Genomic DNA, 26,983 nt, shown 5'->3' with positions numbered 1-26,983 from the left:
CCTCTGCAGAGCACTGCTGTTAGACACCAGCACTGTCAGGACAGAAAATATGTAAAAACTTTCAAAATAAAATCAGATTACACTTCTCGGTAGGAATAACTGTAAACTGACAAATCATTAAAATAATAACTTTGTGTGCCCATTAAAAGATGATATATCCTTAAAAAATCTGTCTTTTTTATCATAAGCTGTATATATGTGAGTTCTGGTGCTTCTGCAGTCAGTCTCAAGTGGAGCTGCAGCTTTTTACACTTCCACACTGGCTTTATTTTTCAACCACGTAGGTCATTAGGAAAAGATGAAGAATATGTTAGGATTAATCAATTTAACCAGACGAACAAAGAACACTGTTTTTATTTAATTTGTATTTCCTGATGTTTTATTGTAAAAATAAACAATTGTATAATCCATCAGTTAACTTGACTACAAATGCAAATTTTGTATCACACAAATGATAAAGTACTTAATATAAAACACAGTAGCATTTATAACATAGTATACTTGATGTGAAGCAGTTGGTTAAGGATTAATAAAACCTGCCATGACACTTGATACCCCTCAGTAATTTGATGAGTTTTTAACAAATTGCAGCCTCGTTCTTTGACAGTGATCCCCTGAGCCTGACATGTACAGTCGCTCAGACACAGGACAGTGATACACCTGAACACATCAACAAACTGACAACCTGACACACTGCTTGACCGATTACCTGACCTTGAACTCATCAGATTACAGATGTATCTACGTACAAGACGTCACCCAGCTACAGGATGTAAACAAGAGGGTCTCTGCGGTTAGGGTTTGTCACCAAAGGACTGATGGTATCAGAGGAATAAAAGAGTACAAAATAATCTATGTATGTTATTAAGTGGCTTATTTTTAAAGGTACAGTATGTAAAATTCAGGATATTAGCAGAATTTAACAGTTAGAGTTTACCATGTAATGCAATGGGGAATTTGAAAAGTGCATAACTGTTATTTGGTCCCTTTTATTGTACTGTAGAAAGATGGCAGTTATGTTCCATTTTTGGAGGTTTCTTCAGCCAAATGCTACTAAGTATAACACACTGTACCTTTAACTAGAAAAAAAGGCAAAAATATCACAAAATGATACAATGTGAACGATACAGAACAACTCCATAAAGCAAAAACTCAGATTCCAGCAGTGAGATTTTCACTGGCAGAGATACTCATACTCAGATTTCCTTTATGAGTGTGATTTACTGGCATCTAGTGGCAAAGCTGCAGGTTACAGCTCCCTTCACTATCATCCATTAAGGTGTAATGGAAAAGCTTGCATGGCCATGAAACCAAGAAAAGAATAAATGTTGAACCAGCACTAAATTTATGTGTTTAAATATGTGGGTTGTAATATGAGATGTAGAAAGAGGGCTCTTTATAATCTTTCAGAAACTCTTATTGGCATTTATTTCATTTACACAAACGAAAAAAAATCTATTTCTGCCAACAGACCCACCCAGCTCTAACACAAAGATTTCTCAAGACTTGTATTGAAGGTGTGGTAAACTAGAGCAATTTCTAATAAGAGTGATGGCGATGTTATGGGAGAAAGTCTTTCACAAAGAGCCACATTAGGCCACTGTGCAAGCTGGGGCATTTTTAACATGAATAAAATCCAGTTCGTCAAACCAACAGATAAACTATTTGTGTTCAAATTCCCAAAAAGTTGTGTCCCAGATACGCAGAATGCAATGATTTGTAAATCTCACAAACTTTTGAAACTAAGAAATTTCATAATTTAATGTAAAATATTTGTTAGTTTTGAATTCAAAGCAGCAATAGATCTCAAAATAGTAGGACAGGGCAACAAAAGGTAACACAATGGTAAACAAGCTAATATTTTTCATGAAATAGTAAAATGCCTCAGTTTCAACATCTGACGTGTTATTTCTGTTCTGTCATGAATAACATATTGGTTTACACGATTTTCTGAGAGAACTGGGATTCTATTTTAGAAAGCAGGTTGGGGAAACTGTATTACATAACTCAAAATTTTGTTAGATTTTTAACAGGATTGAAGCACCCCCAATGTTTTATATTGAAAAAAATGAAACCTAAACATAAAGTCAAGGTTCTTAGTGTTGCTGACTCCTTTGAATCATTTGATCACGTTTTTTGAGGATTAACACCAGAAAGAAGCTGAGAACATTACGCTGTTACTGTTCCCACCGAGGTGTTGCAATGATGTCGTATCTGCGAGGCACATTAGCAAAGCTGCTGTACTCAGGGCTCAGATCTATGGTGTCAGGTCCTCCAGGGACAGAGAAGGTGAAATTCTGCAGAAGTGACACTATGAAGAGGAAGATCTCCATGCGAGCCAAGGACTCTCCAGCACAAGACCTCTTTCCTGGAACACAGAAAGCATAATGATAGTCTACTATATATCACAGGCACACATGGAGAATCTCTTTGAGTCAGTTCATCATCTTAATTCAGAAAAGAGCTGTCCTGCAAACAGCATCAAAGTTCACACACTTTGATAGAGAAGTAAAACAAAGTAACATATTTTCTAGGTATTTTACCTGCTGAGAAGGGCAGAAATGCTGGATTTTTCTTGAAGTTGCCATTGTGGTCAAGGAAGTGCTGGGGGTTAAAGGACCAGGGGGTCTCCCAATGTCTTTCCTCTTTGAGCACAGAGTGCAACAAGGGAATAATAAGTGTACCCTGTCGAGAAAAGGATCAGAATATAATCTAGATGTTAGATGCATCAATAACATTCACTGATACTGATGAACCTTATTACCTTTGGAATTGTGTAGCCCCTGAAAGTGATGTTCTCTAGTGCATAGTGAGGAACGCTCATGGGGACAAGATCCATAAAACGCTGAATTTCATGAAGAACTGCATCAGTGAAGTGGAGGGACTTCCTGTCCTCCATACGAGGACTGCGTTCATGCCCAACCACAGTGTCTATCTCCTGCTGCATGCGCTCTATAAAGGCAAAAGCAAAAAGTACTTTATTTCAAAGAAACAGAAAAACAACTAAAATCAATCTGTCTTTATTTGCATAGCACCAGTTCATAACCAAAACTATTTTTAAACACTTTACAACAAGGGCAGCTATAGGCAAGTTGAAACCTGCAACAATATTTTGATGTTGGATGTATTACCCCTCTAGTTAAGATGAACCTTACGCCTATGTGGTGCATCCAAATTATGACACAACTTAAGTGACAACGTAAATAAAGCTTAGTTATTTCATACAGGGTACAGAAGTCATACGCCTTGCTTTGATCAGCTGACAGTCAGCTGATTTCAATTATTGTTACACCACACTGCTGCTGGCAAACTTTCACCTCCACCACCCCAGCCTCCTCCTTTTAAGCCTAAAGCTTGTGTTGCACCCTCATTTTCACATTCATGCAACAATGAAGATTAAACCTTGGAAAGCAGATGGATTTACCAGTCTGTTATCCGACCAATCCATCTTAAAAAGCTCGGATCTAGGACATTTGTGCCGAAGCGAGAAAGGTTCAGACTAATCAATGTCGTCTGAGGAGAACTAGGCGGTAGTTACTGGCAAGGTTAAGTTGTACTGAAAGCCTAATGGTTGCCACCATTGTTGCATTTAGCTCTGATGAATATGGGGGGTATAGTTGGTAAAGACAGTTGCTTCTGGTGAATTTATTAGCTTTTGGTGTTGCAATGACAGTTTTTGTTTTTGTTTTTTGTTTTTTTTTTAGAATTGGACCAAGTTTCTTCATTAAACAAAGATCAAATAGTAACACCAAAAAGCTTTACATTGCAGAAAAGATGCTGTCGCTCTTCTGCCGACTTGCTTCAGCATGGGTTTCAGTCATTAGGGATAGGGTTGTATACAACAGCTGCTACTTCTGAAGCAATTAGCTGGGGCGTAACTGTAGAAAACTGGCAGTTTAATCAGAACTGTGTTACATTTCTTTATTAAAACAAGGGCAAAGAGCCACACTGAAAGCCTCTCTTGGCAGAGAAGACATTTTCGCTCTTCTCCCAACTGGCCTTGACATAAGTTTTATCCACATCGTGCTCTCTTGTTCATACACTGTGGCAGCATTTGCCTGTCAAACCCACATTCCTACTGGAGCTGGGCATGTCTACAACTTTATTTTGTCTTGTCACTCTGCTTGGCCCATTAAGAATGTGTCAGACAGAACACTTGTCCAATCACCTCCTGAGATTATTTGAAAAGTCCTGCCCATCCCAGATGCTTTCTACAGTCGGTTTCCCAAATGAACGTGAAAGATATCCATGCAATGGATTATTCTACATAACATTTTGATGCAATAGTCTTTCTGGCATGTCAGGTTAAAGTAGATTACTTCTTAACCAAATTTCAATGCATTTAACATGCATTGTCATAATTTATGAATGTGGGAGATTCTAGCAATGTGCTCCCTGGAAAGTCAAATCATGCTTCTTGGTTCACCAGGGAAGCATCTTCTGATCAGAGCCTTCGCTGTCAAGTAGAACTGTAAATCCATTTTGCAATAAAATGGTTAAATGTATGACGAGAGTGTTCCTAACTGAACTAGTTTCCATGAAGGGCTTAGCATGGACTTAATGGCATAACTAAAGACATAACTTACACATAGCTGGTGCAACTGGCAGCAGGTTTAGACCATATTCTTTGCTATATTTTGTGCAAGACCCAATATAAATCCACCAAAAGCACAGCACTAAACAACATTTAGAAAAGTTACAGGGTCTGGGGAAAACCAGACTCATATTAAACTGAAATCTGTGGAAGCTGTGCCATTATTTAAATTCACACTTAAGTGATTTTGGTGGAAAAAATGCTAAAAATTTACTGTTTCCAGCGTTGTTTTGCTGCTTTTTTAGCTGTTGGATGAAACACAATAAACCTAACATTAGAGGAAGTTCAATATTCTAAGTCTGATGACTACTTATACCTAAATAGAAACAAGATGTAGTTCTCTTGAAAGACAGAGAACAAACATGTACTTAAAGTGTGTTTGTTACAGAAATCATTCGGAATATTGAAATGAGATACACTCTGATACTTACCCTGTATTTCGGGGTATTTGATCAGCACACTGAGTGAATATCTGATAGTTGAGCTGGTTGTTTCTGTTCCTGCCAGAAACAGATTCAACACTGTCGACACCAGATTATCATAATGGAACTCAGTTGTGGGAAGATGCTTTTCCTATGAAAAAAATATTTTAAAAATAGTTTTATTTGAATGAAAATTCAAAATGTTACAGCACTAGAGAGAGCTCAAAGGTTGCCATGTGTTCAGTGTAGTTACAAATCTGTCTGGGAGTTCAGTATATTGAGTTAGCAATCTTGACGTTCCCAGAGTAAATCAAACAAACGTGACTTTAGAGTCTTGGAATCTGGTTAAAGAGTTTTGCTGTACCTGATCGAGTCTGCTGAGAAAGCAGTCGATGAAGTCCCTGGGTGAGTTGGGGTCTAGCGTGTCCTTGTGTTCCTGGATCTGTTTCATTGTAAAGTTTCTCAGCGTTTCCACTCTACCAAACATTATGTGCTGTTTACCCGGCAGCCACTCCATCAGTTTAGGAAAGATGTTATACAGCTGTAAGGGCAGGGGAAATTAATGATGTGATCCTCTTAGAAGCTTGAAATGATAAAGCTCTTTTCCCAATGTTTTTCTTAAGTTTTGTTCAGTGCACATTTTCCTTGGTTGCTATTACATGGGAATAACATTTGTGGCTTTGCACCCTGCAGCATCACAAAAGACAGGCCAAAAAAAGCACACCAGATTGCATCGCATCAATCACAGGCTGTCAGGCTACTACAGCAAGATCAATGTTACAGTGTTGTAGTCGAGTCACCAAACCTTGAGTCTGAGCCGAGTCCCGAGTCCCTAGTCCCTAGTCCCTAGTCCCTAGTGTTCAAGTCCGAGTCACCAAAAAAAAATCTGAGTCGCGTCAAAGTCAAGTCCTCTTTACCTGAGTTTGAATCCAAGTCAAGTCCCCATTACCTGTGTTCAAGTCCTAGGCGAGTCCCCAGTACCTAAAACCTAGAGCCAATTAAATTAAATTATCAATTATTTTCAAGCCATTCCTGCTTTCAAGGTGGGCTACACTGATGTGTTTCATTAATATATGAATTTCTTCAATTTTTTTATTCTAAAGGGCTAGAGGAGCTGTTACGCGCTTGATCTATAATATTAGTTATATTAACAGCATTGTCAGTGTATTTAGGGTGGAAAAATGAGACATGATTTTAACTGAACTCAAGCTTTACATCTATCTGGACTAAATATTCTAAAATGACTGGATTCATTCAGATTTCTCACTAAAAACTACAATTCCAATTTTCTCTGTGGGACATTTAATCACATAATAAAAAGTTCTTAACTTTGTCCCCCCTTCGATACTCTAAAGTCTGAGTTGTCATTAAACACATCAGAATTTTGCCTTATGACACCTTGTTTAGCACACTTATCAGCGTTACTTCGCCGTTGTTAACGCAGATTTCAACGTTGGATTGATGTTTTTACTAAGGGGACTCACAACAAGGTTTAAGAGTTTTTATCACTCTGTGTAAGACTGAGGAGGACTACTGTACAGCAGCAACAGCAGCTAATATGACGAGTACGAACAGCTGATGGAGATTTTCAGCGATTCAAAGGTAGGTCAACTGCATTTTAGTTTAATTTCTTGTAAAGATTACAGTGGGAAATCAGAGAAGAGCCACAGGTTTAAACTACTTATCAACTTATCAGCTCCTCTCGCTGACACCCAGGCTCCCCCGCTCTCTCTCCTCTTGTTGTTTTCACAGACAGCAGGTTAGACTAATGTGAATGTGCATGCAAGTGAAAGCACCTCTTAACTGCATGAACACTGATCAGTTAAGAGGGGTTTTCTCACACAAAAACAACAAATATAACAGAATAAAATAGTATTCAGCAAAAAAGGTTAGAGTCCTCCTCTTTATCCTCAATTCCTGATGCAGTTAGAGCTCCAGTCTGAGTCAAAGTCCGAGTCATCAGCGCTCGAGTCCAAGTCGAGTCACGAGTTCTCCAAATCAGGACTCAAGTCAGACTCGAGTCCCAGTCCTGGACTTGAGTACTACAACATTGCAATGTAATCAAGCTGAATTTGTCACTGATGTTTGCTCATGTTTGTGTGGTTACAAGACACTGTAAACGTTGTGGGTGATCATTATTTAAAACCATGGTATATTTATTGTCCTGTTGATGAACGTGTTTGGGGGAAACATGTTCAGTGGAATAATCTTCACATCCAGTGAGTGCATTGTGTGTGAGTGCTTGCTTGAGTGTGTCTGTATATAAAGCTTCTGCTATGTGCCCATGCACTGAACCTCCTGCACTCCCTCTTGGTGTTCTGCAGCACCATAATGCAAAGTTTATTTACATACTTAGACACCTTTTTGGATGCAGTTTGTGCAGAAAGAAAAGTGACATGCTGCTATCGTGGAACCACACAAGTCAAGTGCTCTACACATCTGCAACATCTTTCTCACCTGACCCCAGGGACTACTTCCAAATCTGACTGCTCCTTGAATTAACTCCAGGATCTTAAAGAAGTCTTGATCATCATAGCTGAAGCGATGACCAAACACCAGACAGCAGATCACATTGGACACCGAGCAGCCCAGGAAGTATGTGGGATCAAAGGGTGCAGCTGAAAGGAAAGAGGGAAAATAAAAAAAAGTTTTTATGAAATTTCAGTTACAAAGCTCTTCTACAAAAACACCTCTTTAATGTCAAAGTAACAGACTTATTCAAAGTTATTAGAAAAATATGTGAATGCAAAGAGCCCTCGTTTCAAATTAGCACTGGCTATAAATGCTGTGGTGTGTGGCAGCAGTTTGCTTCCTTCAGACTTGTCCACAAAAAAATTGAATAAAAGATCCAGTCAGTGGTTCATCACTATTCCTGACTACCATTACACCATGAAGACAAAAGAACACTTCAGGCAATTTAGAGAAGTGTTCAAGAAATGGAAGGAAAATGGCTCATCTGTAAATCTGCCTAGATCAGGCCGTCCTCAAAGAAGCAACTGTGCAAGAAGGAGACTAGTGAGAGAGGCAACTGAGACACCTATGACTACTCTGAAGGAATTAAAAGCTTCAGTAGCTGAGATTGGAGAGACTCTGCATACAACAACTGTTGCCTGGGTTCTTCACCAGTCAAGGCGTAATAGGAGAGTGGCAACAAGAAAATAACTGTTGAAGAAAACTCATTAAACCTGGACTAGAGATCACCAAAAGACATGCAGAAAACTCCATGTGGGAGACAGTTCATCGGTCTGATGAGACCAAAATGGTGCTTTATAGCAATCAGACAAGACGCTGTTTGGCAAACATTAAACACTGCACATCACCACAAATACAACATCCCCACTGTGAAGTATGGTGTGGGGATGCTTCTCAGCCGCCAGCCTTGAAAGGCTTGTAGAGGTAGAGGGTAAGATAAATGCAGCTAAGTATAGGACAATCTTATTCAGTCCGCAAGAGAATACAGCTTGGGAGAAGATTTATTTTCCCAAAGCATACGGCGAAAGCTACACAGAAATGGTTTAAAGTCAACATGGTGGGAGTTCTGGAGTGACTGAGTCAAAGCACAGATGTCGATCCAATGGAGAATTTGAAAAGGGCTGTTCAAGCCCGATCCCCAAGAAACCTGACAGAGCTTGAGCAGTTTTGCAAAGAAGAATGGAGTAAATCTTCAGTGTCTAGATGTGCAAGCCTGACTGAGACTTCTCCACACAGACTCAGAGCTGTGATTTGCAGCCAAAAGTGCATCTATTAAATTCTGATTTCGAAGGGGGTGAATATTTATGCAGTCACTTATTTTACACAACATATTTTTTTTTATAATTGACAATACTTGGTAGAAATCTTTTTTTCACTTTGATATTAAAGAGGTTTTTGTAATTTCTTTGGTCAAAAAAGTTGAATTGTTGACCATGACTGATTCATGAAACCAATAAAGGGTAAAACACCAAGAGTTTGAATACTTTTTATCAGCACTGTTAGATTTTCATTGCACAGTTAATGTCACACATAGCCTGCTGTACATGCATACCTTTGGTATTATTTATCCGGGCCAACAGATGTTTGGATTCCTCCTGGATCCACTCCTCCATGCCCTTACGGCCCATCCCAAAGTCTCTTAGCGTTGTCAGGGTGAAACGGCGCAGCTGTCGCCAGCGGTCTCCATTACTGATCCCCAAGCCTGTGGGATTTAAGATAAAATCATGCAGTATTTAACTTAGACTGCTACCGTCTTTATTAGGGATGTAAATCACAGGGTAATTCAAGATACGATACAATATGCAGGTCCCAGGACATCAAAAATCATAAGTGATTCTGTGATCCTGCAAACTGGTGTCAGTTTCACCTCTATCTATACTAATCATCGTCCAACTTTATACTGCTGTTCTTCTACGGCTTGTACAGTGAGTCAAACTGGCAGGGAAATCTGACTGGACTCTGTATTACTATTATCTGTTTATCTATTATCAAAATCTGAGACCAGGACTCAATAACTGTTAAACACAAGTTGGGATGACAACAATTCTCCATCATTTTGCAAAACTAGTATCAGTGTTGGGTGAGGTCTTAGGTGAGACTCAACAGGTTTGGCCAGAGGATTATCTCCTAATGTTTTACTCAGACAAGCTGCAATGGTACACAAAACTTCTCACTGACCGTAGCCCTTTGTAGCTCTGATCAGGAAAGGAAGTGGTCCTCTGCCAGTGAAGTCATCCGCTTGGTCCACCAGGGCGCCTTTAACTGCATCGTACCCCACCAGCACTACAACACGCCGAGGGCCCAGGTACACAGTCATCACAGGCCCATAGTTCTCACTGAGCTGGAGGTTAAATAGGGACATGAGGCTGTTTCCTCTTGTTCAGGCATGCAAGAAACACACTAAACAAAAACGGTGCAGTGTAAAGATTAGAAAAAAAACTGGGACTGTTACAAAAACATAATGATTTACACGTCACTAACACAACTGCAATTGAGACTTGGTGTAAAATTGGTAAAAGTAAATGCATTTGCCATAAGTTAACTTTGAAAACTCTTTTCGGAAACAACATAACAGCTAGTTAGGTCATGTAAGGACACAGTACAAAGAATGTGACTCCCCCAGCACGTCTATACTCTGCCAAGTTTGAATCACACTGAGGTCCATAAAAGTGATGTGTTGTTTATAAACAAGCCGATACTATGAGCTAACTCTTTTATGTGAACCACAGGAGCTGGCTTTCCTTTATTTCCTTTATTTCCTTTAAAATTCTAATTTTTGTTCTTATTAAACAGGCAGGATGAAGAAATGATCTTTTCTCCACAGTCCTCACCACAGATACATCACCACTGAGGACTAAAACTGGATTGTGGCAAAATAATTATCAAAATTTTGACTCATATGTTTTAATACTGATTTCACAACATCTGCATCACATGCATTGATTGAACTGTAACATCCTGCTAAATAGCAATAAAGCTTTATATTGAAATTTAAGTCTAAATTGTGGACATTGAATTATTAATTCTTCAGTCATGCCGTTATGCCCAGCTATCCTTAATTGGTTCTTGACGGTTACCCTACCCATTTCAGATAACAGGCCCGTAAACCTTACCTAGCAAACTATTCTTTTGATTACACTGATAAAGCATAATGTGCAAGTTGTGAGCCATTTTGTCGGTGGTGCAAACAAACAGTAGCGCCTCTGTTTACTCTACTGAATAGATCCAGATCACACTACAATTTCTGTGCAATTCTGATGAAGTGATGTGCTGAAGGGACCTGACACAATAAATATTTTATGAAAAAGGAAGACAGGACCCCCAAATATTTGTCCTTCAAGTTCCTGAGCCATGAAAAGGAGCACAAGAGGAACATTTAGGGCAAAGACTGGTTAATTAAATGGAGGCTGCTGTGAACACATAAGACCGATGAACCTGGTAATTGGGTTCCTGCAGAAAAACAAACAAATTATGCCATCTGCTGGGACCTTAGTGAATTTCATGACATTTCATTCATTCAAGCACGCAAGACACTTTGGGTAGATGGGCCATTGTGAAAAATTATGAAAATTTCATATATAAAAGACAATGCACAATTTTTTTTTTTTTTGGGTTGTTTTGGGGTGTTTTCTTTACTTAGAATTTATTTCTGTTAGTATTTACTTTTGCTAATTAGTTGTGTGTATATTTAGTTTTTCAGTAATTTAGTTTAGCTGAGAAACCAGTGTGAGAGAAGCAACATGAGTCATGATTTTCTTTAGACTTCAGTTTACTTGCTTGCCTGCCTTATGGAAAATAAATCTTTTTAAGAAGATCTTTGGAACAGACAATGGATTTCTTCTGCCTGCAGATATTGAATCCCCAAGGTGCATCAGTGGCCTTTTGATTCTTTGATATGAGCTAAGTTTGTTTAGCTTGTTTAGGTTTAATTTTGTTTGTTTGAACAAATCGCCACTACATGGCACATTTAATAAGGCTAAGTGGTCCAACATTAAGAGCCGTTTGAGAACAGAAAAACCTAGCCCTTCTTCCTGAGCTGAGCAAAATGATCCGGATCACTGAAATGAACCATATTCCCACCACTCCGAGTCACTCCGCAAAGTCAAACCTTTCAATGTCGCCTCCATTATCTGAGCGGATACAGTGGTGCGGTAATGCCAACGAATACCATAGCTAGTAAACAACACGTCTAGCCTTACCTTGACCATAGTTTTGAATGGAGCCCTCTTGTCCAGCTGCAGCAGGTTTCCTATGAGAGGCAAAGCTGTCGGACCTGGAGGTAAACGAAACTTCTTACTGCTCTTCAGGTTTAACAGCAGCACCAAAACAATGAGCAGCCCAGATGAAATCAATGTCACAGAAAACTCCATTCTGCTCCACGAAAGGAACTACCCGAGTTATTTTCCTCTGCAAATTTCTGCAGCTCCTAGACTTTATTAAGTACCTCTGGTTGCATAAAAGCGGCAGCATGTCATGTGTTCAACCTTTAGCCTCTACTGCTCATGATTGGTGGAATGTAGCCAAACAGGAAATGGGATAAAAGTCACCAGGAGTACTCTTGATATTGTAAATACACAACTTCTGCATCTGCATATTATTTGCTACTGATTTGACCCGTTTTTCCAGCGTTTCATATTAAAAGTTTATATTCCAATTAAAAAAAAAATGTTTTTCTTACTGTAGGCTAACAGTAGAGCAGAGGGTGGAGAATATGCCATTACACTGTCACTTATATAACAGAGTTTATAATGTCCAACTTTAGTTGCATACGGTGAGATACATTGTTTTATTTGTATTAAGGGCACCATCCCTCAGGTGTCTGGCATAAACTCAGTGGACAACCGTTTTGAGCATTTAAAAGGAGGTGTAAAGATTACATCGCAGCAGTTGTGCAGGCATCCTGAAAACAGAAAAAACAATAGCAAGTGGAGAAAAACAGGGGTTAGATACCTGTTAAAGGGGAAAAAAGGCTTATAGTAGGAGGTTAGAGATACTCTTTGAAGCAAAAATAAGACATTTGCTGGTGCATCCCAACACATTAGAATATCATGAAAAAGTTATTTTTTGCTGCGATTAAATATGAATAATCACAGGTACCCACTATCTCAAAATATTCAAATATTACAAAACACAAATCCAAATAAAGGACACAGAAATGTTGACAATCTAGAAAATCCTGTTCATTTGTGTAACCAGTACTTGGTCAGAGCATGAATAACTGCATCAGTGTGATACGGCGCATGGAGCCAATCAGTCTGCGCCATTGCTTGGGTGTTATGAAACCAGGGTAGGTCCGATAGCAGCCTTCAGCTCGTACGTATCATTGAGTCTGGTGTCTTTCATCCTCCCCTTGACATTTCCCCAGAGGTTCTCTACGAGGTTCAGGTCAGACCAGTTGGCCGGCCAATCAAACACAGTAATATCATGGTTGATGAACCAGTTTCTGGTAGTTTTGGCTTCACTGTGCACACATGGAAAGAAAATCAGTGTCTCCATAAAGCTTCTCAGCAGATGGAAGCATGAAGGTCTCTAAAATCTCCTGTTTGACGGCTGACAGCGTTGACTCTGGACTTAATAAAGGACAGTGGAGCCACACCACCAGATGACAAAACACTGGACTTCAAGCACCAAGCAAAACACATCTTCCTCTCCTGTCTTATTCCAGACTCTGGGACCTTGGTTTCCAAATAAACTGCTAAATTTACTGTCATCTGACAACAGGACTTTGGACCACTGAGCAGCAGTCCATTTTTTTTCTAATTATGCCAGGAATGATTCGACACTAAGAACAGAACATTTGTAGCCCGTTTTCTGGAACCTTGATCCAGTGACTCCAGCCTCAGTCCAATCCTTGTGAAGCTCCTCTATGTTTCCTGAATCTGCTTTGCTTGACAATCCTCTGGAGGCTGAGCTCATGCATGCTCCTTTTCTTACCACACTTTTCACCTACATTCAGCTTTCCATGAATATGCTGTGATACAGCCTCTGAGAGCAGCCTGCCCTGTGAGCAGTGACCCTCTGTGGCTTACTCTACTTGTGGAGGGTGTCAATGATTGTCCTTGGCACAATAGTCAGATCAGCAGTCTTCCACATGATTTCAGTTGTGTGTACCAAGCGAAGGAGAGGGAATGAAGACTCAGGAAATCTTTGCAAAATGGACTTTTCCCACAATTTTCTAATATTTTGAGATGGTGGATTTTAGATTTTTGTGAGCTGTAATCATCAAGATTAAAACATCAGAAGTGTTGGAATATTTTGCTTTGTATGAGATAATAGAGTTTATAAAAGTTTCACTTTTTGATGTAAATCATGGGGAAAATGAACTTTTTCAAGATATTCTAATATTCTTAGATGAGCTATTTCATGTAATGCAAATAATGGGACAGCTACAGATAGGTTTCTTCTGCAACAGGAAGTATTTATTTTCATGTAGAGTGCTTAACAAATTTATTAGACCACCCTAACCAAAGTAAGGTTTATGCCATAGCTGCCCTAAATTAACAGCATTGGTAATTATCAAAATCATTTTTTATGTTTCTGCAATGGTTAATACACCGATTTGTAGAAGCTCTTTAACCCAAATGATATTTTTAATGCTAAATATAATTATTATGAGTCTGTATTATAGTACATCAGGCTGGTTAAAGCAAATATTAACAGTCAGCTAAACATTGCTGCAACACAATACAACAAATCAACGGGCGATAAATGATCAAATGTAGCTCCTCTTCAGCGTGGTGTGGCGATGATCTGGTATCTCCGGGGCACATTGGCAAAGCCGCTGTACTCTGGAACCAGGTTTATACTGTCTGGACCTCCAGTGCAGGAAAATTTGAAGTGCTGCAACATTGACACCATGAAGATAAAAAGCTCCATACGAGCAAGAGACTCCCCAACACAGGCTCTCTTCCCTGCGAAGAGACACAATCACAAAAATCACCAAGGTAAAAGAATCACTTGTCACTGAAAAGGGCACAGTGAGTGATGATTGTGCCATAAAATGCCAGGCTCCAATAAGCTGAGGACAAACTAAGCAGACAAACATTTTTTACCTGCAGCAAATGGAATGAAAGCAGGGTTTTTCTTGAAGTTTCCATTCTGGTCCAAGAAGTGCTTAGGGTTGAAGGCCCAGGGAGTCTCCCATTGCTTTTCTTCATACAGCACTGAGTACAACGTTGGGAAAATTAACGTGTCCTTAAAGAGACATCATATATTAGTGTAAGTTGTCATTTTTTCTTTTTAAGTGAACATGGCTTAAATGAACTGAGAATACCTTTGGGATTGTATAACCCCTGAAAGAGATGTCCTGGAGTGAATAGTGAGGGAGACCCATGGGGGAAAGGTTGAGAAAACGCTGGACCTCATGAACGACCGCATCTGAGAAAGGAAGGGACTTTCTGTCCTCCATGCTGGGACAGCGATTTTGTCCGAGCACAGAGTCGATCTCCTGGTGCATTTTCTCTGTGAATGGCAACAGGGCACACATTCTTTAGGTCTTGTCCAAATTTGTGTTAAAACTGGTGAGCTATGTGCAGGGGCAGGGTGGTTGTTGATGTTTGGGTGGACTGCTGAACAAGGTTATTATAGTTAACTAAAACTTACTAAATAACTAAAACTAAAATTCAAAAAAATAAAATAAAACAACAAAATAAAAACTAAGCTTTACCAAAAAAACGAAAACTAACTAAAACTGTAATGTGTGCTTACAAAACTAAAATAAAATAAAAATGGAGACAAAATAACCTTAGTTTTAGTCTTTGACACAACCATGCTGACTGGCACCTACAACCAAGCCTGGGGAGTGTAAAATTGCCTGATCTGATTGGTTAAGACTTCACACAGTGTTAGTTTTATGGCTGGAGTTGTATTCAAACACCATCTTTAAGTAAATAAAATGATAAGTGAAGAGTAGCCTGTTTTAATGTTTTTAAAAATGTATGAGACTCACTCAGCCCTGACATATATCTGTGTAAAACTAAAACCAACACTAAAACTAACAAAAACTAAACTAAAATGAAGCATTTTTGCAAAGTAAAAACTAAACTAACAATCCAGCAGTCAAAACTAATAAAAACTAAACTGAAATCGAATACAGAATACGAATAAAGTGAAAACAAAATAAAAATAAGAACTAATGAAAAATCCAAAACTATTATAACCTTGCTGCTGAATGACTGCTGTTTGTAATTTAAGCGGTTAACACACTCATTAGTAGCACGAAACATTGAGTAAACTTTCTCACCATGTAGACTGTTAGAAAGAGGATAATCTCAAGAGTCTTACAAAATCCAGCTGTAATGTCTCACATATACACTGAATTAGAATCTAGACCTTTAGTGTTTGGAAAACAGGAAACAGTCAAACCCACGTTGTGCCCTCAGATGAAGGTAAGTCTCCAACCAAAAAAAACTCTTGACCTCATTTAGTCCCTTGCATATGCTAACTCAAAAGCTTATCAATGAAAAAACCATAAAAATGCTGATTATCTCTGACACAATATATTTGTTTTTGTTTTTCTTACACCTGACAGGGAAGGTATATTCAAGAACTCACACCCTCTCTGAGTCTGGTAGACTCTAGGAGGCTAAACAACTGCAATCATATGATCCTTCAGTCTGTTTTGGCTGAGTATTATGTCAATAAAGCAATCATTGGCTTAATTGCATATCTGCACGTTTAGGCTACGCTATCTTGGCACAGTTTTGGCCAGAAGCAAGCTGTTATCTTTTATGGAGCGCCTCTCTCTATCTCTCTTCTTACTGGATTGAGTTGGCAGCATATCTGAGAGGTGAAATTGTAGCCAGTGCCACCATAACAACTCCACTACAGGTGTGTCTGTGCATGCTGTACCTGCAGCAGAGACAGGTAGATATCTTTATGATATCTTTTATGTCTTTTTTTATTTAGAAAACAACAAACCAAGTCATTTGGTGTAACTGTTTTTTTACCAAATACTTTATCATAATTATTGTTCAAATTAATTATCAAACATAAATGACTGCTTTTGGAGAGGTTTTGGTAAAACATGACAAAAAACTTCAACATTGACCACAGATTTTTTGAGTAAATTTGCATTTCTTATTTTTTATTGAAAATAAAAAACTCCATTATGTTTTTAAGCTGAAATAGCAAAACCATAACTACATAATTTACCATCACAATATCCATCTTTTAATGCAAGAATTTTATTGACATTTTATTTGAGCCAGTCAACCTAATCCACTACGGTACGTACGGACGGACTGTTGGAGGCTGTAAGAAACAGGAATTCATTTAACGCCTCAGATGGTAAGATTTAAGAATAGTCTGTTTGGCAAGAAATCTATTGAGATTAGTAAAATAAATTTGAACAATTCTTCATTTGTTTTAAATCTTACCAGATATTTCAGGCTTTCCTAAATCTCTTTGTTAATCTCATGATCAGAGAGCAATTTAGCTGTAAACGCCACATATCACTGTCTGGCACCCATCAGTAGCCTACGTTAATAATACCTGAACCTGAGGTATTACAACCACTCTCCTCTCGGTCTGGAGCAAGTTCAGGCTGGCCTCGTGTTTAAGTGCTGCTTCTTTTAAGAGCCAAAACATGCATTTATGTCCCCATCTTCAGAGCTAATGATGTTTTTTAATACCTAAATGTAAAAAAAACTGTAATTAGGCTAAGTTGTATCTGAGCATAAGCAATTACAATAACAAACAAATGATATATCATGGCTGCATAAATCAAATATTCGATTATCAGCTGGTTTTCAGATGTACATAACTTAACCACAGCGGTGATTTCCTTTCTGATTCACTTTAATGCAACTTTTCAGGCTGAAAAACAAGCGTTCGATTTTCCTTTACTTCTCCAATCTCGAAATTGACACCCTAATAAAGGGAGCAGGTTTCTTTGCTGCATCACAGATCTCCTTATTGTTGGAATTTCAAGGGGTGAGGTTGGCTGAACTGTGAGTATATAGGGGAATTATTTAAACAATGATTGTTTTCAACTGCCCCATTTATCAACTTCTGCTCATTCGTACGCCATGTACCTTGTCATGAGATGATTTGTACCCCCAAATCTGCATTGGTTTCTATGCAAGTTTGATAAATCATTGTCTGTGTATTTAAGCCAGCTTACATGAAGAAAAGGAGGTGGTGCTGCTGAAAAACTGAGAATTAAAAAGTGCAAGGTGTTTGAACAAGATGCAACTGAATATGGTGGAGGGGCCAAGGTTACTGTGGTCACGATGCTTGCTGGTGGTGTGAAGTAGAACAGTCTATGTTTGTTTTGGGGTTTAGAGAAGGTATAGGCCTGTGCAGCCTGAAAAAAGGTTGTGTCTCCAAGTATTGGCTTGGACACGTGTGAGTACCGCTAGTCCTGAGTCTTTAAACTTGATGACTGCATTAGAGAAGTGTTATGGCTATGTGTATGGAGTGGAGTTAATATGGTATTAGTTAATATGTGGTAGATTCATGGAGAACTTTTTTCCATGAGGATAACCAAATATCTGGTGTCATGCATAAAGTGCTTGACCTCGTGTTTGGGCCTGTGATGGGAATTTTGTATGTTTTGTATATTTTAACCTCTGATCTAGTTAGTCTGTAGGTTTAGCTGTGCATCTGTCTTATTGACCAAGGAATGACCTGGCGAATCCTTCTGTTAACCCCACTGTAAATCACATCATGATCACCACAGGGCAGTGAGTCATGAGCTGAGCAGCTATATGTTGTAAAAGGTCATAAAGACCACTTTTTGGGAAGTGACCATCTGTTTTATTGCACCCCAACTGAATTACCCTTCTGCTCAAGAAGTTATTTGAAAGTGGTCAAAAGCTCATGTGTTTGGTCAACTGCTCAAAGGCATGTTTTAGATGATATAAAAAGGGGGTCCTCCAGTTGCTCAGGGGGCAAGCCTCATACTGCTAACTGCCGTGTGGCTGTGTGGGTTTGCTCCCTCTGTACAGAGTGAATTAAATTCTTGATGCATGTATCTTACCAGTCTTGTTTTTTGACTCTCTATAGGTAATCGAGAAATTTCATTAACAGGCCTCTTCTCTACACTTTTTGTTTCTGTTCAGCACTCCTGGAAATGTCTAGTGGTTTGTTAAAACGTATTAATGTTTCAAGAATCCTGTGCCAAACCCTTATCATGGCTATTGTGATTTAGTAAGGGCACTGTTGACCTACCTTGAATACTGGGGTTTTTCAGCAGCACACTGATGGTATATCTGATGGTGGAGCTGGTGCCTTCTGTACCCGCCAGGAACAGATTCAACACTGTACTAACCAAGTTTTCATAATGGAACTCAGTTGTCGGGATGTCCTTTTCCTGAAAAGACAAAGCCGTAAAAGATGCATGAACAGGCCAAGATTCTGAGGTTTGCTTCAACTTAGCTCAGGTTGTTTTAATTAGATATTTTGAAATACAAAAAAGACTAGACCAAGCAAGAACATTTCTCTGTACCAAAATGATGTAAAAGTAGGAATTTGAGGCCTCCAGATTAACTAAACGACATTATCCTCACATTTTCTCTCACCTGATCCATTCGGATGAGGAAGCAGTCAATAAAGTCTCTCGGGGAGCTGGGATCCAGGCTGTCTTTGTGCTCTTGGATCTTCTTTTTGATAAACCCTCTCAACTCCTCAATCTGAGCGAAAACCTTGTGGTGACGACCGGGCAGACGCTCCATAAGCCAGGGAAAGACGTTATACAACTGTGGGATGGTAATACACACTGCAGCTTAGATAAACAGGCTAAAAAAGGAACATCCATCTGTTTTGATTGTTTCATTAAGAACACCAACAGCTAAAACTCAGAGTTTGGCATTCCTCTTCAACCTACCTGACCCCCTGGGCCGCTGACATACCTTAAGGTGTCAGATATAATGTTGAGCAGGCGCAGAAACTCCTTGTCTTCATAATCAAAGCGCTCACCAAACACCAGACAACAGATCACATTGGACACGGTGCAGCTCAGCGAGAACGTGGGGTTGAATGGTTTGGCTGGAGAAGAGGGATAAAGCACAGTAGAACTAATCATTGTTTTATTTCCAAATCTGTCACAGTTTTAAGATGGATATGGTTGACCTGCTCAGAGTGATAGTGACACGAGTGAGGGTAGAATGGACTGTGAGATTGACCGGCGGACTGGTACAGCATCAGCAGTTTTGCAGGCACTGTACTGCACCGTCATGGTGAAGAGGGAGCTGTGCCGAAAGGCAAAGCTTTCGATTTACTGGTCAGTATATGCAGCACCTATAGTCATGAACTCTGGGTAATGACCAAAAGAATGAGATCGGGGAGTCTTTTGACAAGCAGTCAAAATGAGATTCCTTATGAGGGTGGCTGGGCTCAGCCTTAGGGATAGGGTGAGAAGCTTGGACATCCAGAGGGATCTTGAAGTAGGACCACTGCTCCTTCACGTTGAAAGTAGCCAGTTGACGAAGGTTTGGCATCTGATTAGGATGCCTCCTTGGCATCTTCCTGTGGAGGTCTTCTGGGCATGTCCTACTGGAAGGAGACCCCGAGCAGACCCAAAACTCACTGGAAAGATTATATATTCCATCTGGCCTGGGAGCATCTTGGAATCCTTCATGAAGAACTGGAAATTGTTGCGGGAGAGAGGGACGTCTGGGTTGACTTGCTTCGCCTGCTGTCACTACAACCCGACCCTTGATCAGCAGAAGACGATGGATGGATGGATGGATGGATGGATGGATGGATGATGATAATCCTAACTAGATATTGCCATGATGATGTTCTCTGGCGAGACCTTTGTAAAATTTAGTTTTTGAGACAGCATCTAGAGTGGAGTTATAAGACTACTTCCTGGCCCATTATTAAAAGATTATACTTTGCCAGCTGGCCATGTCACACCCTTTAAGTTTTGTTCAGGATTTTCCTAACTTAACATCATTCTGTTTCTCTCCATACACTAGCCAGATTTGTGGATAACAGTTAAGGGTCCTAGGAACCAAATTTAAGCTTGTGTAGATTTAAGATTGAGGTATATTTTATTGGAAATACTGTATTAACACTTGTGTTGTTGCCAAAAATCAACAAGTTGGTCCTCCATTTCTGGTATCCACCTAAATTTATGCTTCATGCTTACTATCATATCCATGGCTGTGTTTGTTGTGCTTCCTCCTTCAGTCAGCTTGCTTCCTGATTGGCTATTTTCCCATCCCATTTAACAATCCTGCTAATGCCTACTAAGCTGTCCTCGGTGCCTAATCCACACAACACGGATTCTTTTTTCTCATTGATCTACATTCAGTACCCCATGAAGACAAAGTCAAAACTGAATTTTTGCATTTTAACATTTTAGAATGAAAGTCCACCTGACTTTCTTGTGGAGTTTCTTTCCTAACTCTAAGCAGACTTTTATGTTTTGCACTGAGGAGAGGCTTCTGTCCACTCTGCCCGAAACCTAGATCAGTGGAGGTTTGCAGTGATGGTTGTTCTTCGAGAACTTTGTCCCATCTCCACACAGGATCTCTGGAGCTCAGTCAGACTGAACATCAGGTTCTTGGTCATCTATCCTACTAACAGTCGGGCAACAAGCTTCTGGAGGAGCAAAATTTCTTCCATTTAAGAATTATGGAGGTCACTGTACTCTCAGGAACTTTAAGTGCAGCAGAAGTTTTTGTAGTTCTCCCCAGATCCTGTCTCACAGACACCAATGATCAGTAGAGCACAGGCATCATAGGTACCATAAAAACAATAAAAAACATAGGGACCTAGGCAACACAGGAACCCAGCTACACAGGTTGAGACGAAGAGGACCAAAATATAAGAGTAAGCAGTTAAAAGAGACATAAAGAGGTAAAAAAAAAAAATAAATAAAGTAATAAAAATATTAAAAGGAGGATAAAAGCCATCAGTTGTGATAAGAGAGGCAGAACAAGAGCCAGTAGAAAAAGTGAATTTGAAATGAAGGGGGGAAAATCAGTTTAAGTTAAAGCTCTAAACAAATGAGGCATTAAAACTGATTAATTTAAGAGCAAAAGCAGAAAGAGAGCAAGAACTAAAATGGACAGACATTAAAAGAGTGAGTTAAGAAATGAAATGAAAGAAGAGTAAAAATATGAATAAACCTGCTAAAAGATAAGAACAACAGGGTTTTTCCTGGCTTAAAATGAGGTGGTGGTGGTACCTGATCGTGGGCTCACAGGTGCACATGTACCGTGGCTTCAGCTGGCTCAAACAAGTGTTTTACTAGCGGTCTATTTTAGGAGTTGTAATTATATGAATTTAAAAAGATGACAAGTATTATTTTAAAGCATATTAATTTATTTTATGTGCTTTGTTTAACATTTTAGTTTAGTTACATGGCAGCTGAACCACCATTTACTTGCACAAGGTACAGCCAGTGGCAGAACATTTTGCCCTCCTTGGTTACATTTTGTAGAACCTCTTTTTATTCAAGTCTTTTTATTCAAAGACTTCCTGGTTTGGACCATTAATGGCCACCTTACAGCATACATCCAGGTGCCTCTCCTTAAGTCTGTTGCACAGAAGTGTTTATATCTTCAAAAAAAAAAAAACTTCATGCATTATAAACTTTGCAATATTCTGGTGTAGACATGAATTGTGATGGTGTTCTCAATCATATCCTACAGTCTTGAGTGCAGAAAATAGCCTCTCAACATCTGCTGTCTGGACAGGTGCTGTTAGGGCTATTGCAGCTGCAATGCTGAGAGCAGGATATAGTAGAGAGGCACACCCCAGTACCCAGGTGTCTTACTTTGACATTAAATTGGGAGATAATATAAAAATGAGTTTTTACTGGTACATGTTCGTCTTTCTGTACTTGTAACTTCTTTAGCATTATTAATCCCAATAACGGTACAAACCAAATATCAAGTTTTTCCAAGAAGCACCAATCAAAACAAATTTAAAGTCACAAGGAGGTTTGGGTAGACAGAGATCTGTGTGTCTGCTAGTAAAGGGGGAACAAGGGGTTAAAATAATATTAAAAACGGTCAAATTAGAACAGACTTCTGTACATTTTTTTTCCTTTCAAAATACCTCTTCATGTGAATTTTCAGTCTACATGTTGCAAAAACATGGTTATTGCCTTTCCCTGTGTATCTGACCGTTCTTGATTTTTTTCATTCTTGAATTAATTCACTGGAGAACAGCTGATCTCCAGCTCAGTGAATTCCTCTCTCAGATGTATTGATTATATCATCAAATCAGTCACTCCCAACAACACGTTACGGTTGTAAACCCCATGAACAAAGGGGCTGTTGTGATAACTTTAGACTTCTCTGAGTTTTAACTCAGAAAAGTGTTTATGTTCAGGCCTGTTGTGCTACATTGTGTTAGCATCTTAGCTAAACTTTAGCTCCGCCATCTCAACAGGTGAGATTTAGGAGCTGCCGTAGTTCTTAAACGCTTTTCTCCAAAGCGTACAACAGGCAGACATTTCAAAAGTTATTCATCCTTTATGTAAAGTCCACATGACTTTTTCCTGAGGTGCAGAACTGGAACTGAAGGATGTTTTGGCGACGACCCGTGAAACACATCAGTCTACCTAGCAAGTACCTACTGCGGACGGAACTCTCGTTTAAAGGTGAAAGGTCATCGCGGGTTGTGCGAGATTACAGTCACTGAGCCAGAGCATGGCAGAATAGTCTGTGTAAACAAGCTGCAGAGCATAAATGAACCGATCCCTAACATTAAAACCAGTCCAAAGACTGGTTTGTGCCGCATTATTACCGAACCAGGGCTCCACAGATCCATGCACTAGGACCGCTGACGTCAAGATCGGTTAACCAATCCATATCACCACTAGTAAATACATAATATCAAAGATGCTCTGACAGTTCAGCAGGTGCTAATTTTGACACAGCGCCACCGCCACTACTGGTGGTTGCATGCAACTACAGTTACATGTGACTGAAATGACAGATCCCGATAGGAAAACGCTTGGTGGAATTAACGACTGAAAAAACTGAGCCGTGAGCCAGTGTTGGTAAGGAAATTGGCAGTGGCGGCCGCCACCAAATTCTCTATGCAGGATAAACCCTGAACAAAATTAAACCATTAGAACCAACAGAGAAGATGAAGATGACATCATATAAAAGCAAGTCTGTAAAAATGTGTTTTAAGAAATGATTTAAAAGAACTGACTGATTCTGCATGCCTTATCTCCTCAGGTGGGTCTTTCCAAAGTCAAGGAGCCCTGATGGAAAATGCTCAATCACTTTTAGTCTTAAGTCTCAACTTTGGAACGACCAGGAGGTTGCCACCTGAGGATCTAAGGCTGTGGGCTGGGACAAAGGGGATTCCAGGTTCTATTATATATTTTGGAGCCAGACCCTTCAGTGCCTTAAAAGTAACAAGTAAAATCTTAAAGTCAATTCTAAAACGAATGGGTAGCTAGTGTAAAGACGCTAAAATCGAGGTGATGTGATGTTGTCTGTTAAAACCAGTAAAAAGGCCCTCTGTAGAGAATGGACTCCAGTCAAGGTGTAGAAACATTGGCCATATCAATTGGGGATCTGTACTACTCATTCTTGCTATTTTTGAATTTAGTTAAATGGGAGGGGGCCTTATATTGGTCTTTGCATGGGGCCTCAAAATTGTGAAAACCACCCCTGCCCATTAGCCTTGTGTTAAGTGCTCTTACAGCTACAAGTGAAAACGCACCTTTGAAAGTCTCTATCCGGGCTCTCAGGTGCCCACTCTCCTCCTGGATCCACTCTTCCATCCCCTTGCGTCCCATCCCGAAGTCTCTTAAGGTTGACAGTGTGAAACGTCGCAGCTGCCGCCAGCGCTCCCCATTACTGACGCCCAAACCTGAACAAGGGAAGATTTGACTTGATAAGCAAAAGGGGCTGTGCTGGAGAGGCTGTGAAAATATAGACATCGTATAAAACTTCTGACAAGTCTTGCCTCCCTTGACAGAGAAGACAGAATTCTTACCATAGCCATGGGTTGCTTTTATCAGAAATGGCAGTGGACCTCTGCCTGCAAATTCCTCTGCCTGGTCCACCAGAGCCTCTTTCACTGCGTCATACCCTACCAGAAAAACTGCCCGCTGCCAGCCCAGGTGGAGTGTCATCACAGGGCCATAGGTCTTACTGAGCTAGGAACAAAGAGTTTTGTGCTAAATTCATTGTGCTACCAAAGCAAGATCATCAGTATGACTAAATAAACTGCAGTAACCTACACTTCATTATTCCTTAGAAATCAACACTTTGAAACAGCTTGGAATAGTGCAGCATGAGCTTGTTCCCAAACGTACCTCCATAATGCTTTTATAAGGTGCATTTCTTTGCAGTTGATGCAGGTTTCCTATAATAGGCAGAGCAGTGGGTCCTGGCGGCAGTTTATACTTCTTATTGTTTATGGCACTTAGCAGCCACAGCAGAGTTAAGATTAACCCTGCTAAGATTAATGTTGCAAAAAAGTCCATCCTGCTCCTCTAACTCTTACTACTAAACTCTTGTCTGATCAACAGATCTCTTTTAAACTCACTTTCAACCAGTGAACGGGGCTGTAATCGGAGTATTTGTGTTTATATGTAACCAGGTATTGGCAGGAGTGCGTCATTAGGCCACAGGTGAACCATGTGACTCATCTGTGTACTTTAGTGCACCTTAACCTGATTTTTGCTTTTCATTGTCTGCAGACAGTTTGAATTGAGTCTTGTAACAATAAATGGAAACACCCAGCGAGGGTTATAAAATACTGTTTGTTTTTTCCCAAAAGGTGATGCTGAATAGGAGACGAATGACAAAACTTAAACGTTGTTTTTTCTGGACAAACTTCCATAACACATCTATTGCTTCCCAGTCATTTTGTTCAAAAGTCAACCTTTGGCTTGCAAAATAGTTATGTAATATGTATATTGTTTGTTTAGTGAGCACTGCTTCAAGGAAGGGATCATTTCTAAGCAAAATAACCTCTCTAAGCAGTATCTATAGTTGTTTGAGTTTTGTTTCACACTTAAATGTTCCACTAATTTTAATGTTAAACAAAGATAGCTCAAGTAAATACAAAATGCTGTTTTTAGGGGATGATTTTATTTATTAAGGGAAAAAAGCCATCTAAACCTACTTGGCCCTTTGTAAAAAAGTATTTGCCCCTAAACTTAAAAACAAGTTGTATCATCCTTAGTGGCAAAAACTGCAAGCAAGCATTTGTGGTAACTGGAAATGAGTCTTTCTCATCACTGTGGAGGAATTCTGGCCAACTCTTTTTTTTAATTCGGCCACATTAGAGGGTTTTTAAGCATGAATGGCCTGTTTACGGTCATTCCATGGGGTCAGTAGAATTTACATCAGTCTCATCGTTAATGAGTGTCAGGTTTATTTGTTGTTTTATGATTTTAGTATTTTCCTAAAGTTGCACCTAACACATTTTTTAACTGTGTATGGCCCTCCATAAAATCAGTGTCAATAAAATAGAGTTCACTATCAGATAAAGTAGCCTAGAATCTAATAATTATGATAAGTCATTTTACAATGAAGCAAAAAGTCTGCTTTTAAAAGAAAACTGACTGTAGGTTTCTCTTCATGTTCAGGTGTTTAAAGGCTGGCTCAGACTACACGAATTCAGTCAGACTTTAGCTCAACTGCAATGTCACCATCATCGTCAAAACTCGCACCTGATTTAGAGCATCAGGATCAACAAACAGTCCTGTAGTGTGACATAATTCACAACTCATCCAAGACACCCCATGACCATGATTCAACAAGACTAGCATGTCTGAATTCTTTTCACATCGTTGTCTAGTTTGACACCCTGACCTGACGTTAACAACGTAAATCCTGACATCTACCAACAGGAGAGCATTTGCTCCTTATCTTTTCATCATTAAATCAAACAAGATTTACCACTTTTTATCCCCCTTTATTCCCTTAAACTAATGTGTACATTTCATTTTATTTTATTTACGTTATCACATGCATACCTTAAGACATATCTGAAGAAGAGCCAGTCCATATTGTCCTCCTCTTGATACATCCATACTTATTATCCATAATCCAATCCATTATTGTTTATTTTCCTTTTTAACAAGCAAAAGACCGCTACAATCACATAGGGTGCTTCTGTTGTAGAGTCACTGACAGTCACCCGACCCCCAAACAACCTATGAAATCGCACTCAGTCACAGAGACAGTGGTGAAGTCAGCATATGGTGAGAGGTCAGGATTATTCTTGTAGTGTGGCCCGGTTGTCGGCCAAACCAGGTCAAGATTTTTGTTGCATAGTCTGACATGGTGCTGTAGTGAACGACCAAAAAAAAAGGAAAAAAAAAAACGTGTAGTCTGAGCCGGCCTTTAGATCACACACAAACTAAGACCAAACTCTTTTAGTGGATAATTTATTTGAACAAGTACAGTTCATATTTATGCAGACACAGTCAGCTGTTGAAGCTTCCTGGCAGCTGATTGACGATCAGCTGTCACAGTCATCACAAACTGACGTCACTTCACATGAAGCTGCAGAAGAAAGAATGTCTTAAAACATCACCCCTCTGTCTTTGGTCCTCCAC

At 39.5% G+C, this 26,983-nt stretch overlaps 2 protein-coding genes across 2 annotated transcripts; both read right to left on the bottom strand.

Moving 5' to 3' along the window:
- Nucleotides 1-366: 366 nt before the first annotated feature.
- Nucleotides 367-11,967, bottom strand: LOC121520137 (cytochrome P450 2F3-like). The gene is made up of 9 exons (XM_041803439.1): nucleotides 11,688-11,967; nucleotides 9,667-9,829; nucleotides 9,041-9,190; nucleotides 7,474-7,634; nucleotides 5,381-5,557; nucleotides 5,026-5,167; nucleotides 2,765-2,952; nucleotides 2,544-2,685; nucleotides 367-2,368 (listed from the first exon to the last, which is right to left on the bottom strand). Exons 1-9 carry the CDS (start codon nucleotides 11,856-11,858, stop codon nucleotides 2,178-2,180), a joined length of 1,485 nt encoding a protein of 494 aa, XP_041659373.1. The 5' UTR covers nucleotides 11,859-11,967; the 3' UTR covers nucleotides 367-2,177.
- A 1,985-nt stretch (nucleotides 11,968-13,952) lies between these two features.
- LOC121519398 (cytochrome P450 2A10-like) lies at nucleotides 13,953-26,248 on the bottom strand. The gene is made up of 9 exons (XM_041802275.1): nucleotides 24,728-26,248; nucleotides 24,406-24,568; nucleotides 24,130-24,279; nucleotides 19,316-19,476; nucleotides 19,011-19,187; nucleotides 18,661-18,802; nucleotides 14,762-14,949; nucleotides 14,541-14,682; nucleotides 13,953-14,399 (listed from the first exon to the last, which is right to left on the bottom strand). Exons 1-9 carry the CDS (start codon nucleotides 24,896-24,898, stop codon nucleotides 14,218-14,220), a joined length of 1,476 nt encoding a protein of 491 aa, XP_041658209.1. The 5' UTR covers nucleotides 24,899-26,248; the 3' UTR covers nucleotides 13,953-14,217.
- Nucleotides 26,249-26,983: the final 735 nt, after the last annotated feature.

This window comes from Cheilinus undulatus, linkage group 2 (assembly GCF_018320785.1).
Source record: "Cheilinus undulatus linkage group 2, ASM1832078v1, whole genome shotgun sequence".
NCBI lineage: Eukaryota > Metazoa > Chordata > Actinopteri > Labriformes > Labridae > Cheilinus > Cheilinus undulatus.
The sequence above is the reverse complement of the archived record's forward strand: the minus strand, read 5'-3'. Positions and strand labels throughout refer to the sequence as shown.